We start from the raw sequence: 18,568 nt of genomic DNA on the forward strand, positions 1-18,568 counted from the left end.
ATATTGATATAAATATTGTATGCGTAGAAGTGATGGCAATGATAATTTCGAAAAGACAAGGCCTAGCTTGTCTGGTTGTGCAGCGAATTCGATTACCACTATTGTCTCACCATTAATCACTGTTTGACATTGTTGACTTAAAAAAATAATGAGATATGTTTAAGGGCTGAAGTATTTCTATAACTATAAAGCGGTTAAACAGCCTTTACAGCAAAATATTGATGTTGACCCAGTCACTTTCCATGGTTTTAAATCCCAAAATTCGGCGAAATGCTGTTCTCACCGTGGATTTATTCACCGTATACCTTAATCCTAAAGCGTTTTGTCAATTTATAAACCATATGTTTAGAAATGTATACATTACTCATAAGATACAGTCAGTTTAAAAAAAACATCTTACCCATTGAACCCTTCAGATGTGCTCATGATAGGAACTTTAGCAAGTGTGGGCCTTGAATGTTCTCAGTTAGTCGTCATTATAGCCCGGCTCTGAGAACGAACCCTGTTTTTTCATTCATTGACTCAATTGGCGAGAAGCAGCGAAAATTGGTCTCGGGTCACTCACTTTGAGGATGGACTGCCCCACGGAAAATGAACGCATTAAAATACCAATACTTGTATGGGAATGTAAGACGGCTGGGCTTTCTATTAGCGTATAGAAATCTTTGATAAAAAACATAGATCTAGCGATTTTTTGGTAAAAAAAGCACATCTTGTAAACTTGTGTCATCATTTCGGTGAGAGATTCAAGATATTTTAAAGTACCAAAATAACGGGCGATAACTGACCTTTCCAGGGATGTCATTACTATTTTAAAACTCTGTTTCGCCGCGTTGCAGTTGCAATTTTAGTGAAGCGATTTTTAGGACGAACTTATTATCACTCACGCAACATGATGACATCAAATTTCTAGAAAAAAGAACGTTCTCAAAAACATATTTAGAAACAAGAGACATTCAGATTTAACATATAGAAAAGACAGAAAGTTGATTTTTCCAACTGTTTTTATTTTTCTTCAGAAAGAATCATTGTGGGCTGAGAAATAGGAAGAGAAAGAAACAGTTATCGGCAGCTTTTTTCCTGAGACGGAAAATTTTCTACCAATCGGAAGCGTGCGCTTGTGGTAGCTTTTATCAGAGACACTATTTTTAGAGTCTCTGCTTTTACCTAGGCTAAGCCTGTGACGTCACACAAAGGCTATCGTCGACGGAACGTGCTGAGCTGTAGTCAGAAAATCCAAACATGTTGAAAAAGCCGGTTCGGCCTCCCGGTTTAACTTTATACTAGCAGTTCTTCCTCCACATCTGCGGTTCAAACCGGCAGTTTGGAACATGCATAATATGTGTAGCCGCCTTAGTTTAGTTTAGTTTTTTTTTTTACTGCGCTCGCCACTGCATAAGGTGAAAATATGAGTGAGTGAAGCATTCACAAAAGTTGACAGCACGTCTTGGTTTTGGTCAGCGATCAGATTAAATGTTTAAAAATCTCATGTTATAAATTTGGATGGTAAATACTAAATTACAAAGGCTATATAATCAAATAATCACTGCTTCCCTTCCTAATTTAGAAACATTGTCGCAGTCAAATTCACCCATAAACGTAAACTTCATAAATTAAATGTAAAAAGACGTTCATAATCAACAATGAACAGTATGCCTAACACCCTAAACGGTTTCATTGCCACAGAAATAGCCTGTTCATCCCTCTTGGGCCACTCCATAAGCAGTCATAAGCTTTGATTAATTGAGCTTAAAGTGAAACTGGAAGAGTCTCCCAACAGAATTGAAGGGAACATGTGCATGGCAGTCAAAACTGTCTCATTGCCACATATACCCTGTTCACTCCTTTCGGGCCACAGTTATAATCAGTCTCAAGCACTGATTAGGTAAGCTAACTATTACACTGGTCGAGTCTACCTCACAGATGTGAGGGGAACTAACTCCTAATAATCTCTCACTGCTGCGAGAGCTTGTTTTTTCCCCTCGACTTTTTACTGCCCTATAATCAGATCGTGACCTCGATTATGACACAGGCTCGTGGCCGCGAAAGGCTAGACAAAAAACAGCCAAATGTGAAATTTAAAAAATGATAATTGTCATGTTCTACCAAAGAGTTAGAGACTCCCTGGTAGATCTATAACAATTAGATTTAGTACTGACATCTCTGCTTCTTTGCTTTGTGTTTGTGTATTCACATCTAAAGTTAAATTTAATTTTAATTGGAATTGATATTTAATGAGATACTTTCCCGATTATTTTGGCGATTGAATATACAATAATGAATTCCGGATTTGTTTTCATTCACAACTCTGAGTCGCCGCCTCGACCAAGGTTCTTGTGTGATATCCCCAGGCCATATCTGGTCCAGTTTCACTTTGATTACCCTGTCAAACAAGTCAGCCTTCGCCCCTGCTAAAATAACAGAGCAACTAACATTTCATTAAAACAATATATATTTTACTGTAAAGGCCTATGTCTTTATAAAATTGGGAATCAAAATTAGGATCTTTCAAATTTCTACATATATAATGCTGCCTTCTGGTCGATCCAAAGTTCAAATTAAAAAAAAAAATTCCGTTGGTATGTCAATTGCCAAGTTTACGAATTGCAAAAGTCTCGCGTATAAAGATCTCCAGGCAGACCAGGTATGTGTCGGATACTCCCTTTTAGATCCTCACCAACAAGAGGAAGGTGTTGCATCATTTCTGCTCTCCTCTTAGAAATTAAAAATAGATTCCATCGTTCTACCCAAGACAAGACGAGACAACTCTTCTTTACGTCATGTGACAAGCGCAGACCCCTCCCACTTTGCCAGATGCGCGTATAACTCGCTGGGCTAGCGATAGTTTATATTGGTTACAATGCAAGGCTACTGATCATCTCGGGCGGTATGTCTAGCCTAGGCCTACTAGAATTAATATACTTTAGCCCAGAGAGAGTATTTAATTAATAAACGTAGCCTATCTAGATCTAAATCTAGAAACTAGGATCTAGCTAGATCTAATCTAGATTTAGATTCTAAAATCTAGATCTAGATATATCTAGATCTAGATCTAGATCTAGATCTAGATTCTAGTTCTAGAATCTATGTCTAGATTTTGTTGTGCACCCAGCCAAGAGTGCAGTTCGGAAAGTAGATCTATAATCTAGATCTAGATCTAGGCCCCTATTAGTGGTTGGCGAATGACCGAAGTGTCCGAAGGGCGACTCTTGACTAGGCCTAGAGGCTACTTGCCTGTGAATTGGCGGAGACACACTAGATCTATAATGCAACTTGATTCATACTATCATATCAACAGTAGTGATATAGATCTAGAAATCTAGATCTACGTATGCTTCTGTGCTTGTTTCAATGGCTTCTTTTTCGGTGCACCTGTACAATTATATGGTCCCGTTTAATGTTTACATGACGGCCATTATTGTCATGAGGCAGTGAATCTAGAATCTAGATCTAGATTTCTAGATATCTAGATCTAGATGTAGATATCTAGATGTAGATATCTAGATTCTATACATAGCTCCGTATAATCTATTTCTAGATCTAGATCTAGATAGAGATTTTGATATCTAGATCTAGATCTAGATCTATAATTTTAATTCAGTTTAGATACGGAATCTAGATCTAGATCTAGATTTAGATCTAGATTCTAGATATAGAATCTAGATGCATGTATCTATATACATGTATCTATAATCTAGGCCTAGATCTAGATCTAGATCTAAATAAGAAACACCGGGCACTTAGGCCTTGCGTGATTTAGTGCAAACGGGACCGCTATTGTACAGGAGTGCTATTAAATTGTTTCTTAACTTCAGTTCATGATCATTGATTCTGACATTGGGGAACAGCTCGCTGTGTAGGCCTAGTTAATCTAGATCTTGATCTAGACTCTAGATCCTGCTTGAATAGCTTCAAACAGTCCCACAGCTTCTTACCGGGCGTACAAGCAGAAGGAAATATATGGCTTTAGAAAGCCTTCACTTTTGTGGGGCAATTATATAGATTCTAGATTCTCCTTTTTCTCAAAGTCCCATATGACTGGAGACACTTTCCCAAGAAAGTACCCACTGCTGTATGTGACAACATTTTCAAACTGCACCAGGTACTCTACTTTCAGTGACTTGATGAGGTTAGTCATTGGTGGCTGCTCCTCTTTTTGGAATTTATATTATGAGCACACTTAGGTGGTGCAATGTTTGCAATAGCTTATTCTTGGCTAGATAAATGAACAAGATTTAAAAAAAAGAAAAATTTACTTGCGAAAATGATATTTGAGATTGAGGAATCTCCATGTTGTAAAAGAGCATGAGTCTTTCTAAGTCCTTTTGTGGTGGTTTGTTCCTTTCTAGAGTACGGGGATTGGGAACTTTGAATAACACAGGTATGGCTGTATTGCACCTTCAATAATATATTGGTTTACCTTAGCACCAAGAAACCAAGAGTCCGCAAAGTACCCAAGACTCAGAGCAGAGAACTGTCTCAGAAAAGAGACATTCTTGTGACTTGCTCAGCAGATCTTATCTTCACCCTCGTCTGGCACCTCGGACCGTATCTTTAGTTTTTAAAATATCCAATCTATTGTATATTTTGTTAGTAGAGAACAGTTCATTGCAGAGCACCACTGGCTATTCTGTCGTTTTGAAACTGTAATATCTAATGTACTTCAACGGTTTTGTAAACTCCTAGATCTAGATCTAGATCTAAATCTACACCATCATGTCACTGAACATGTTGAACTCACAACCGCTTTCCGTTCATTAAAATCTTTTTTCCCAACTCACTATATTCAAAATGTGAACAAAAATACCAAACAGTTTATATGATTTAAAAAAAAACCCAAGGCAAAACTGCCATTATGAAATTCAAAGTAGATTTAGGCATCTATTTCAGCGAGTTGAACAGTGCGCTCTTTCTTCCTGTTGTTTGTTTACGCTTTAAACGCGCATCTAGCTGGTTGCCAAGGGGAGCCAGTTGGAACGAAAATGAGGCTGTTGTCTCGTCTTGTCTTAGTCCGTCTTGGGTTCTACCACCAGTGGGTCAGGGGATATAAATAGACCTACTGCTTCGTCTGCAGTAGGTGCAACCCCTTCAAAGACGAGGTGTCGCATACAGACCCCATCCCTCTGGGATCCGGCCAACACACCTTTGGCACAGGTTTTCCTCTTAGACGGGAGGGTGGCACCGCGTATGCCACTCAATCGGTTGGGAGCTGAAACCACTTCAGGCCCTGGGTCAATCTTGACGGGAGGGTCTTGCACACTCTTGGAACGAGTATAACTCCGGGGTGGCCCTGGCACAGCTCTGGCTATCCGAGCAATGTGCCGACTTGTTGGGATCGATGGCGGGTGGGGAGCCCTGGAGCTGAACCAACCTCAAACTTTCTATGGATTCAAAAAACACCAAAGACCCTTCTCCAGCTTCCAACGGTACCGGTAAGAAGTCTCGGCTCTCAGAGCTTCCGAGGCAGCCGTACTTGACCATATGCAGCACCGATGTGAGGAAGAAAATCACAGATCTTAACCTGTTTAAGACTGGAAAAGCACTAAGACAAGTTCAGGGATACATTCCTACAAATGTTCAGAAACTGTCCTCTTGTGCACTCCTCGTCAAATGCGCATCGGATGAAGAACTGGCCGGAATGGAAAAAATCACGACCTTCTGCGGTGTTCCTTGTGTATCCGAGCGACACCAAAAGTTCAACCGATCGAAGGGCGTGGTCCGCAGCCATGAGCTGAAGGGCTGCTCCAACGAGGAAATTGTGGCTAATTGCAAAGGTGTGGTCGAAGCCCGCCGGATTACTCTTAGGCAGGGGGAATCCACACTCGAAACGAATGCGATGATTCTAACTTTCGATTCGTGCCTCCCTCCAGCCACCGTTCGGGCATCATACTTGGTCGTGGACGTGCGACCCAATGTGCCAAACCCTATACACTGTTTAAAGTGTCAGAAGTTTGGCCATAGCCAGTCGCGATGCCGACGTGCAGCCGTGTGTAATCGCTGCGGCAAGACTGGGCATATTGAAAAGGAATGCAAGGCTAGACCTTGCTGCCCAAATAGCCAAGGCCAGCACACAGCCTTCAGCAAGGATTGCCCGACTTGGATCCAAGAACGCGCAATCCTAGAGCACAAAGCGCGAAATGGCTGCTCCTTCCAAGAAGCCCACAAAGCTGTCTGCACGCCGGACATATGTCAAGGTACTCCGGCCAGTCATGAAGTCAACCAGTACCTCTACTGCCGACTTCCCACAGCCCGCAGTCAACAAGCGAGTCTGTAACAAAGTCAAAAAAGGTTCTTCCTACCCCTGTGGTACCTACCTTTGAAGTACCACTGACTAACCGCTTTGGGGTATTGGAGGAGGACGGGATGGACTTTTCCTCCGCCCCCCCCTTCTCTCACTCACCCCTCTTCTTCTTCTTCTTCTTCTTCTTCTTCTTCTTCTTCTTCTTCTTCTTCTTCCACCTCACAGCACATCCCTCTGATGGAGTGTGAAGTGACCCCTCCCCCCTCTCCCCAGCCTCCTTCCCCCTTTCCCAACTCTGTGTGCCCCACCTCCCACTACCCCTCCACTCCCACTATTACCAACAGAGGAGGACATCTCTGAACCCCCCTCCCTGGCCTGACCCAGGGAAAGGTGGAGTCCGTCACTCCTTCAAATCCCCCACTAGGCCTCCGTCCAATACAGGACGGCAACCTAGACAACACTCTGCCTCCTCTGCAAGGAGAAGTCAGTGTTAATTCGGAGCCGGGGCCTGCGTGCTCTCAAAACAAAATTAAAAAGGCATAATGGCAGTCCTGCAATGGAATGCCGGCGGAATCCGACCTTCTATTGCAGAATTACAACACTTGCAGGCCACATTGTGCCACTTCTGGCTTGTATACAAGAAACAAAATTCGCCCCGGCTTCGACCACAGACTTAAGAGGATTTACTACATATCATCACATTCACACGGAGAACCAGATTGCCTCCGGTGGTACCACCATCTTCACCGACAACAACACACTCCACAGAGAAATACATCTTAGGACGACTCTCCAGGCTATTGCCGTACGGGTCACCCTGCACAGACCAATCACGATCTGCACAGTTTATATCCCACCAAATTACCCCCTCAAAATAACCCAACTAAATAACTTAAAGACCCAGCTTCCAAAACCCTTTATTTTGCTAGGTGATTTTAATGCACACAGCTCCCTTTGGGGAGACAAACCTTTAGACCTGAAAGGAAAAATAATAGAAGATTTTTTAAATTTCAAAATAACATCTGCCTCTTAAATGATAACCAACTTACAGAAACAGAGCAACTTTTAGCACTTCATCCCTTGACCTCACCTTTTGTACCCCTGACCTAGTACCAGATCTTGAGTGGTCTGTGCTGGATGACCGTACGGACCATTTCCCAATTCTTCTAAAAAAACCAATAGCCTCCTAAACGACCCGATCCCAGAACGCTTCAACTTCAAAAGAGCACACTGGGACGGGTTTGCCGCTGATAGTTCCCAGATTCTGAATCCCAATTTCCACCTCAACTACACACAATTCCACGAAAAGCTTTTAGAAATATGCCACGAACACATACCAAAAACAAAAACAAAACCCCGGAGGAGCAAGATCTTGTTCTATGAGGACTGTGATGATGCAGTAAAGAAAAAGAAGGTGGCATATCGAAAGGCTGTCGACACCACCACCACAGAAAATAAGATAAATTATTTAAAGGCTCGAGATGAGGCACGTAGATGGATAAGAGGAATAAGACAATCATTCCAAAAATACATCCCCAGAATCAACAGCCAGACACCACTCAACAAAGTTTTCAAAATCGCAATAAAATCCTTGGGTAGACGCACAGACACCATTCGGCACGTCCAGAGACCGGATGGAACAACAGCTGAAAGACAGGTAGACATCGCAAACACAAACGCGCAGTGTATTCTTCAGCCAAACCCGCTTCCAGCAGCGCGTTTCTGAGAATGGTACTGATTGTTCCCGCACCCATAACCTCATAAATGGGGGTTGAGTGACACAAACACATGTGTATCCGGCAGTTTACTGTCAGACCAATCAGCTGATCTCAATAACTTGGCAGTGCGATTCATGTACGCATGTAAACACATGACAGGATCCGTCAGAGTGTCAATCGTAGGACGTCGTATTTTTTATCCCAAAGAACGTTATGGGTTCTTTGCCGTCGTCATGAAAGACAATTTGTCGACGACAGAAACCCACACGCAGTGCTATATCAGATGGTCTAAACATTGCTGTAAGACATAACAGACAAATGCATTTTTGTCTCAATTTGCAGGACGTGGGGAAATTGTTAGGTCCCCAACTTTGTTCATATCAATAATAGGTTCTATCTGATTCTGAGGTACAGGGCACTGTGTCATTTCTTTCACAATCGCAAGCATGCGATTATACAGGACAGGACCTTTGATACAACAGTCAAGGGCATCATAATATAGTACTATCGCAGCCCAGGCCATTTAAATTAATGATTAAGGCCTACTGGACCTTGAGGCTAGTTCATGCAAAAATGCAGCAACATATGCTTGTCTGTCCACTGATAAAGGGGGAAAGGCCTGATATTTGACAATACAATTTTTTGGGTATTTAGTCAGATACAAGTTGTATTGTTCAAGCGTGGAATGCGCCAAAAAGTGCTGATAACACTGGGAAACATTTATTGGCCAATTATTTGCATTAAGTTTATCTTCCCAGATATTCTCCAGGCGTACCATTTCCAACTCCGGTTTCGAAGTGGTTCTTAAATTTGTAAGCCTAGAGGCACACAAAACATGTGCTTTAGGAAGTTTTATTGCTGGAGCTACCGACAGCAGTTTAAATGTTTGGTACCAATGTGTCGCCTTCCAAGCCGGAGCAATAACGGTGGCCTGAGCCTTTTGTTGCATAACTGTGGTCAAAACTTTGTTCATTTATCTAAGAGGTGGATTTGCAAAGTGTTTTCTCTTCCCTAATTCATCTGTGAAAGTGCGTATATCCCACTGGTCATGGGGTCTGCATAAATCGAGTTGTACGTTTTGCAGTGTGTACTTAGAAAGGAGGCAAAGCGGTCGCATGTGTGAGGTCCCCATATTATCCTGTCTAGATAATTGAATAAGTGTGCAGGGGCGAAGGCTGACTTGTTAGACAGGGTAATCAAAGTGAAACGGGACTAGATATAGATCTATATGGCCTGTAGATATCACAGAAGAATCTTACTCGAGGCGGCGACTCTGAGTTGTGAATGAAAACAAATCCGGAATTCATATTGTATGTTCAACCGCCAAAATAATCGGGAAAGTATCAGTTCCAACTAAAATTAAATTAACTTTAGATGTGAATACATAAAAACAAAGCAAAGAAGCAGAGATGTCAGTACTAGATCTATATGTTATAGACCTACCAGAGAGTCTAACTATTTGGTAGAATATGACAATTATCATTTTTTTAATTTCACATTTGGCTGTTTTTGTTAGCCTTTCGCGGCCAGGAGCTGGTGTCATAATCGAGGTCACGATCTGATTATAGGACAGTAAAAAGTCGAGGAAAAAAAACAAGCACATGCAGCAGTAAAGAGATTGTTAGGAGTTAGTTCACCTCACATTTGTGAGGTAGACTCGACCAGTGTTCGTTAGTTTACTTAATCAGGGCTTGGGATTGATTATAACTGTGGCCCCAAAGGGGTGAACAGGGTATATGGGGCAATGAAACAGCCATGACTGCTATGCACATGTTCCCTCAACTGTATTGGTAGACTCTTCCAGCCTCACTTTAAGCTTACTTAATCAAAGCTTGCGACTGCTTATGGAGTGGCCCGAGAGGGGTGAGGAGGCTATTTATGTGGCCGTGAAACCGTTTTGAATGTTAGGCATACTCGTTGTGGATTACGAACCTCTTTTTACTTTTAATTTAAGAGGTTTACGTTTAAGGATGAATTTGACAGCGACAATGTTTCAAAATTTGGAAGGGAAGCAATGATTATTTGATTATATAGACGCTTCGCCCCTTTAAGTGTGTATGTATCCTCCACTTATATTTGCTTGACAGGCGGCTCAGGTAGTCTGCCACAAAGTTTTCCTTTCCACTTAAGTGTTTGGCTTTCATCTCTATGTTATGTTCGAGTGTTAAGGCTCATATATTGATGATTTTTGTGATAGCAGCTGACTGATGCCTTACGTTGTCGCTTAAAATCAACCCTCATTTTCCTTTCCGTTGCGCAAGAAATGCCTGCAAACTCATGTAGACCGCCACCATTTCCCTTTCGTACGAGTGCTTTAACCTCATGGACGAACCCCCAAAACCCTGAGCATAGCTATGACGACCTTAGCCTCCGTCAGTCCTGACCCCCCCCCCCCCCCTCCCCAGCCTTCCTGTGATGCATCGGTCTCGATTGTCACATAATCTGTACATTTTAAAGAGAAAGATTTACCACTTCCAATGGTAAAGGGCCTCACACCACCATTCTAAGTCTTTCTGTACTGGCTCAGTTAAGTAAAGAGTATCTTGCCAGCTGGACTTCTGTGCTAGAAAGCGGTATACGTTCCCCAGAAAGAGTTTTGTCTGTATTATTGCCTTTGTCGTTGAAACCAACTGACCCGCAATTCTTGCCAAAATTCTGCCGTGTTTAAGAGCTCTTTTTATGTCTCTTTTAACTTTACTGATACGATCCTTTGGTAGAGTCAAATGAATTGAATTTTCATCCGCATTTGTTTCGATGACAAAGTCAATAATTAGCACCTTTTATGAAGGTGTTAGACATGACTTTTCAAAATTTATTTGAAGTCCAAATTTTTGTAACTCTTCAAGCACAAAATTCCTTTGGCTTTCAATGTTGAGTCTGTCGCAATTAGATCTACTCCTTCTGGTCCCAAAAAACTGATAGCATCACTTTTCCCCTTGATGGCTGCACCTTTGCCTTCTTTGGTGTTGGAGACGATGCATTGATTGATGCAGATTTTGACTCAGGATCATAGTGGTGGACCCAGGTCTTATCCATCCTTTTTATACAGACTAAGCAATTCTTGAGAAAAATCTGCCTGTTGCACTTTTTGAGGAGGAGTCAACAAACATGAGACCCGTCTCGCAGAAACCTTGTCCATGTTCAGATGGTCATTTAAGATTCATTCAAGTGACCCAATGCTAAGCCTAGTTTCTTTGCTCACTTGTTCGACTGTCACCCGCCTACTATCAGACAACACACGTTTCTTGATTTTCAACACATTCTATTCTGTAGTTGATGTCACTGGGCGACCATCACGGTGGTCATCTTCAATGTCAATGAATCCGCATCTGAATTTTCTACACAAAATTTTTATCACAACATAGGATGGGCAATCCGTACCATATACCGCGTGCTTTTAAGTAAAATTATCAAATTCAACATTGCCACTCCAAAAGTACATCTCTCTCTCTCTCTCTCTCTCTCCCCCCCCCCTCTCTCTCTCTCTCTCTCTCTCTCTCTCTCTCTCTCTCTCACACACACACACACACACACACACACACACACACACACACACACACACACACACACACACACACACACACACACACACACAAAATGTAATAGCTTGATAATCAAGTACGTGTCGGCAGTCGGTTTGTTTGATTTATAATTTATTTATTGTGCCGTGCTAGAGTATGGAAAGGAAAGGAACTTCCAATTACGGTCCATTGAAAACCACAGGAACAGTGAGCCCGCCATCGCTGGTGTTGATATCTCCAGTGATGAATCTGGCGGCATCCGAAGCGTAGAACGAGACAACCTCGGAGATGTCTTCCGGGGTGGCGTTAAAACCAAGGAGGGAAGAGTTTGCGCATGCTCCAAGAAGCTTGGCATTTTTAGTAGGGAAGGGTTGGGCGGAGGAAGGCGTCATGGGGAAAAATCAGATGTTACTTCTGGCTTCAAGACGTATCTGAACTATGATAATGAATATTAATTGGACTAACTACTACTACTACTACTACTACTACTACTACTACTACTACTACTACTACTACTCAGCGAGCAGAACATACTCTTGACTAGGTTATTATAAGACAGTCTGACAACATCTTCAAACAGGTCAGCGTTATGAATCAACTAATATCCGACCACTACACTATCTTGTTGGACCTCGACATATCAAAATCAAAATCAAAGAATTTAAACGTAAGATCGAGGAATCTTAGACAGGTAAATGTGACAAAATTCAGATTGGACATCGAAGCTTCCATGACAATTCTGCAGGAAGTCAGCATTGACTGCATTAACCAGGCAGTATCAGAAGTGCTCAATACTCATGCACCCTTAGTCTTCAGAAACATCACAGAGAGGCCTTACTCCCTTAGGTACACTTAAGAGGTGAAGGCAGCAAAGACGGCATGCGGCACAGCGGAGCGGAAATGGAGAAAGACTGGAAATGTGATTGATGAACTATTTTTCAAAGACAATAAGACAATATGGAAACGAACCATACAAACCTCAAAGAGAAATTACTTCACATCGAAACTCAAAGATTCTAGAGCCTGCAGCAAACAGCTTTTTGGACTTTGTGACGAACTTTTGGGAAATAGCAAAACACGATCACTACAAAAAATGTAGACGACAAGGAATTGCCAGATATGGTTCTCAAATTTCTTTTTTGGAAACCCACAGATATTAAGAAACTGCCTTTCATTATATTTTACGTCCAATGGCTTTTCAGATTTCAATGGAACACCTCTGACCTGTTTTAAAAGTGTAACAGAGAGTACTATAAAACAACTTATTTTAGAAGCACTAAAGAAACATAGTGAATTAGACCTCTTTACTGACTGCCTGTAGCGATGTGATAGTGCCTACTGTTATCAAAATCATCAATGATTCTTTAAAAAATATAATACATGTAGTACCAAATTATTTCAAAAATGCCCTAGTAAAACTATTGTTAAAAAAACCATATCTTGACCAAAACCAGCTGAAATACTATAGACCAATTTCGAAACTTCCTTTTCTCTCTAAGATCCTTGAAAAGGTAGTTTAACCAACTACAACAACTTTATGTCCATTTAAAATCAAACACTCATATCGAACCCTATCAGTCAGCTTACAGGGTTAATCACAGCACAGAAACAGCGCTGCTAAAAGTTGTAAATGATATCGTCATGGAATCAGATCCTAGCAAAGTTGTAATTCTAAATCTAATAGATCTGTCGGCAGCATTCGACACCAATGGCCATGTAATTCTACTAAAAGATTAGAAAAAAACAACAAACAACAACATTGGCATTCATGGTTCTGCTCTCGAATGGTTCAACAACTATTTGTCAAATCGCTACCTATCTGTTGTGATAAAAGACGTCAAGTTGCAAAAGGGCATTCTTAGGTTCAGTTTTAGGCCCAATCCCTTTCACAATGTATACACAGCCACTTGCTGTTTGAAAGACGAAAGTATCAACTTAGCTACCATTTCTACGCTGATGACACACATATATTTCTTTTCACCCATGCGACACCGATGAATTCATAGAAAGAGTCGAGAAATGCATTGAAAGAGTGACAAAATGGATGCGGGAAAACAGATTAATGCGGAATGAAGAAAAAACAGAAACCATTCTATTTGGGAGTTGAAAAAACCTTAATGATGTTAAAAACCGAAAATAATAATAATAATAATAATAATAAATAGCATTTATACTGCGCATTTCCATTTCCTAAAAGATGCTCAATGCGCATTACAATGAAAAAGACATCACATCTTAAAAATTAATCGACACAAATGTGTACGTAAAACAAAGTATTATACATATAATATAAATGCATATGTGTAAAATTTTATACCAGAAAAACAGTCTCGCAGTGAGGTTGAAAATGTGTTCACTAAAAATATACAATGCAATATAAATTCACGAACAGTCATACTAGCATATCCTTTTCCAACAAGGTCAAGAATTTAGGCATCTTTTTAAAATTCAGATATGTCCACGAATAAACCAAGTAAATCATGTTATTCGATGTATATACCTTGATCTCAGGAGAATTAGTAAGATATGGCACCTTATTTCAACCAATATTGCGCGCATGCCCTCTGCCTCTCTTGTCTTGTCAAAACTTGACTACTGTAATTCTGTTCTGTCTGGTATTTCGTGTGAACGAATGAGGAAATTGCAAATGGCCCAAAATAACACAGCAAGGGTAGTGCTGAAGAAAAAGAAGAAAGATCCTGCATAAATAATGTTAACAGCTCTGCATTTGGTTTTCCGTAGATAAAAGAGTCCAATATATTAAGTTTCTACCTTCTGCTTTAAATGTCTTTTAAAGCCCCATCCTATCTATCCGAGCTTTTGACACAGTGTGTTCCATCTCGTCAGTTACGCTCCTCCACAGAAGCAACTAAATTCAGAGCCCCTAGAATGAAATTACGATCTTTTGCTAAGGAAAGTTTCTCATTTTTTGGCCCAAAAATCTGGAACACCTTGCCCCAGGATCTCAGAGAAACAACAAATTTTGATAAGTTTAAACGATTGCTCAAGAGTGTGTCAGTAAGTTCAGATTTTTTATAATGTAGAAATATTATTTTTTGTCCTTTCGTATATATATAGTCAATGTATGGCTGTGCAAGTTCTTATTTATGTGGTTAAACTGGTTTTTCTTGTTTCTGTTAAATATTTTTTCTTGTGTGAATAATTATGCGACTGGTGTAAAGCGCTCAGAGTTTAAACAAGTATGGGATAGAGAACTATACACATGTAATTTACACTACTACTACTACTACTACTACTACTACTACTACTACTACTACTACTACTACTACTACTACTACTACTACTACTACTACTGCTACTACTACTACTACTACTACTACTACTATTATTACTATTATTACTACTACTACTACTACTACTACTACTACTACTACTACTACTACTACTACTACTACTACTACTACTACTACTACTACTACTACTACTACTACTACTACTACTACTACTACTACTACTACCACTACCACTACCACCACTTCTACTACTACTACTACAACTACTACTACTACTACTACTACTACTACTACTACTACTACTACTACTACTACTACTACTACTACTACTACTACTACTACTGCTGCTGCTGCTGCTGCTGCTGCTGCTGCTGCTGCTAGTGCTGCTACTGCTGCTACTGCTGCTACTACTACTACTACTACTACTACTACTACTACTGCTACTACTACTACTACTGCTGCTACTGCTGCTGCTGCTGCTGCTGCTGCTGCTGCTGCTGCTGCTACTGCTGCTGCTACTGCTACTGCTGCTGCTACTGCTACTGCTACTACTACTACTACTACTACTACTACTATTACTACTACTATTTGACTCAAGACACTTTACATCAGTTCAAAATTTACTAAAACTTACTTTTTCCCAGTCTCAGGTCCTGAAAACGCTAGATCTACCAAGGCCCCTCTCTAAAAAATACGTTGTGAGAACGTTAGAGGCTCAGCATTATGTTCCTTAAAAAAAAACCCCACAATGATCCATACAAAGCGTGACCGAAGAATTTCACTTTTTGCGAGAACTATTGCAACAAAAGCTCGAGATTTATTTGTGGTCGGGTATTTTTTCTGTTTGATTGTGTCCGAATCGTTGAATACACAATCCTAAACACTATGTATCACGGAGCTTTTCTTTAAATTTCAGTTAGGGGCAAATTGCTTATTATTTTGCATCTATTGTTCTGGATGATATCCAAAAAAATTTACCAGTGTTTGTGGTGTAACGGTGCAGCGCTTGACATCGCTCACAGGATTCCCGTGTGGGGAAAATTTATCGAGAACCAGAAATTGGGGTGACTAGTGGCTAAGGCATCTCGGGGTGACTAGGGCATGTTGTAACTGGGAAAATGTTATGATCTATTTTTAAAAATATCAAAACAGATTCCAAATGGTTTTGCAATGCATTACCCAGAAGAGTAATCAATTTGGGGTGGATTGACATAAAAATAGCCCAGTATGAACATTTGTGACGGATCTGAGGCTTGTTTTTAAAATGACTACCGTTTGCATTTGAACTAGATCTAGACCTCTGCAAAATTCCTTAAAGACTTGGTGAGTACCTCCTGATCTATTGCATTTAAAATGTTTCAAGTTGAGTATTAGGATCTCGGATAGTCATATGAGCCGTAGAATTCGTGTATTTGAAAGAAAATATGTCAGTTAATGTTTTGAAATGGGGTGCCTTAGTTACCCCGGTATCCTTTGACATGGTGACTAAAGTGCTCTGAGCTGATGCCTGTATCTGGACTTGCAAAGTTATGTTTTGCGATTTTCATATATAATATACAATTTGTAACTTTGTAGAAATATAATATCTTTTTTCCCCATCATATTAGGGTCTCTTATGGATTAGAGATACATATGCGTGTTCACTTTTCAGGATCGAAAACGGGCTGTATCACATGTATTTGTTAATCTTTATCACAGATCTCGCCATAGGCCGATTTTGTTACGGTATCGATACGTGTACTTGTTCTACTATCCGTAACTTTTGATCTTCCTGTCACATTGAAAAAATATAGACCACTGACTTGACAAATTGCAATGAATATTGTATAAATTTGATTTAAAACTGCAGTATTTTTTTCCTGACCAATTACACATTGAAAAGACAGCACGCCACGGATAAACAATTCTAAGCTTGGAGCACAAGTATACGACAGAACTTTTGATGATGTACCCTCATAAGCACGTGACGAACATTCTGTTGAGAGAGACACACACAGAGAGAGAGAGAGAGAGAGAGAGAGAGAGAGAGAGAGAGAGAGAGAGAGAGAGAGAGAGAGAGAGAGAGGGGGGGGGAGGGTGACATGCGGCTGAAAAAAGAATGTAAATCAAAACAAAAAAAAGCAAATGAACTCCAAATAAGGGGGAAAGTTTCTGAAACATAAAGAGACTTGACGGATAAAAATATGATTATTCAAACAGGCGTCTCGAACATCAGGTTCATTTTAAATTGATTGAAATATACGCACTGAAAAATCCCGTTCTTGGTAATGAGCTTTTATTACAAGAACCTAGTGATAGATGATTAAAGGTATTACGTGTAGTGACGGGAAATGCAGTCACGTACGTCGCTGGTGGAATATTATCATGTATATTGTGGGAAATGCGTTACATGGTGTAGCAAAAAAGACATAATTTAGGTATCCGCCCTTGTGTGTGTGTGTATGTGTGTGTGTGTGTGTATGAATGTGAGGTTCGAACCCCAAAAACCGCAATCTGACGATTATGAGTCCGGCAGAATAACCACTTGGCCAATGACGCCACTATAGCTATAATAAATGCAGTAGGGGGGAAATAACATACATTTCTAACCACACTAGCACCAGAAGTGTCTCATTTTTTCCCCTCAAGGTTCCCGATCAAGTATCCGGAACCAACACATTCGATCAGAATCCGGTTTCATTCTTTTCGGAAATCAGAAAACCCAAGAGATTACGGAAAGAAATCCCGAAAACTCCAAAATGTGGCGCACGCCTTCAATTTCTCCATGGGCCTTTTCCCCAGTCAAGAACTGCGATCGCGCTCTTTCTCTTAAATCCGTATCACTTCATCAAACTTTTCAACGCGAACAGACTCGTAAAAAAAGAGACCAAACGAAGGGCAGACGTTGTCTTGAAAGTTGACGCGATATATTCCCTCCGAATCCTTGCACGCCCGTGGCCTTGTTCCTTAGATTGTAGGCCTTGTCGTTAGATTGTACGGCTTGTGCTTAGATTGTAGGCTTACTTACCCTTATCGAACATGTTGCTGTCTCTATCGCGGTTCTGAGACGCGTAAATCCCTGTTTTTGCTGCCTTATCTCAGGCATAGACTTCTTGGAATGTTTACCGTTTGTTCGCCTTGATCTGTACACAGGGCGCCCTCTATGTGTTAAAGTTGCATTGGCAGACATAAATGTCAGCGCTACACAGATTGTTGGCATAAAAATAAAATATTTATGTAATATGTTCGGTTTATTTGGGGAATTTTATGTCAGCATTTCTATTCATAAACATTCATTTTCTGGATGAATGTTTTATTTTTAACCTTCTGTTTGCGCGTACTTTTGCACTTAATTTTGTTTTAAAATATCTCCCCTGTGAACATTTTCAGCGTCTCCGACTTAAAAACCCTCCGTCTTTTTTCGATTTTATTTTGCGCGGATTCTACTGTAACTATGATTTTGTGGGTTGTTGTTTTTTTAATCACACTGCTGTTTATCCTTTTCTTAAAACCGATTGTTTGGTTGTTATACGGTTAGCATTTATGTTCATTTTCTTAAAATTTGGGAGTGGGCTCGCGTAACAGGAAAAAATAGGGAGGGGGAGGGGTGTGAGTTAAATGTCAGAATTCAGAAATACTTTTGTCATTTGGGTCATGGGGTTGTCATTTATGTATTTATGTGGCTAGGATTTTAATTTTTTTTAAATAAAAATTTATGTTTCCTTTCCTGTAGGAAAATATTATTTTCTCCTGAAAAAAAATCTCCAACAGCCTACTCGACTCTCTGTTTAGAATGAAAGCCGCCACCCACTCTCGAATGTCATGTTTCACGGTTCCATTATACTCTTCCGTTCC

At 40.5% G+C, this 18,568-nt stretch overlaps 2 protein-coding genes across 2 annotated transcripts in view; one reads left to right on the top strand and one right to left on the bottom strand.

Moving 5' to 3' along the window:
* Nucleotides 1-5,383: 5,383 nt before the first annotated feature.
* Nucleotides 5,384-6,274, top strand: LOC106011063. Its single transcript, XM_013079378.1, has one exon. The coding sequence runs from the start codon at nt 5,384-5,386 to the stop codon at nt 6,272-6,274; it is 891 nt and encodes a 296-aa protein (XP_012934832.1).
* Nucleotides 6,275-11,595: 5,321 nt separating this feature from the next.
* LOC106011069 (estradiol 17-beta-dehydrogenase 8-like) overlaps nt 11,596-18,568 on the bottom strand; it is a 45,140-nt gene continuing 38,167 nt past the window's right edge. The window contains exon 6 of the mRNA XM_013079399.2: nt 11,596-11,827. Within this exon, the coding sequence (XP_012934853.1) occupies nt 11,660-11,827 (168 nt within the window). The 3' untranslated portion in view covers nt 11,596-11,659. The remainder of the gene's footprint in view (nt 11,828-18,568) is intronic.

The sequence above is a fragment of the Aplysia californica genome, unplaced genomic scaffold (genome assembly GCF_000002075.1).
Source record: "Aplysia californica isolate F4 #8 unplaced genomic scaffold, AplCal3.0 scaffold00050, whole genome shotgun sequence".
NCBI lineage: Eukaryota > Metazoa > Mollusca > Gastropoda > Aplysiida > Aplysiidae > Aplysia > Aplysia californica.

Bases quoted from the DNA above. Each gene is read 5' to 3' on its own strand.
- LOC106011063 (XM_013079378.1), top strand. From the start codon at position 5,384: ATGGATTCAAAAAACACCAAAGACCCTTCTCCAGCTTCCAACGGTACC.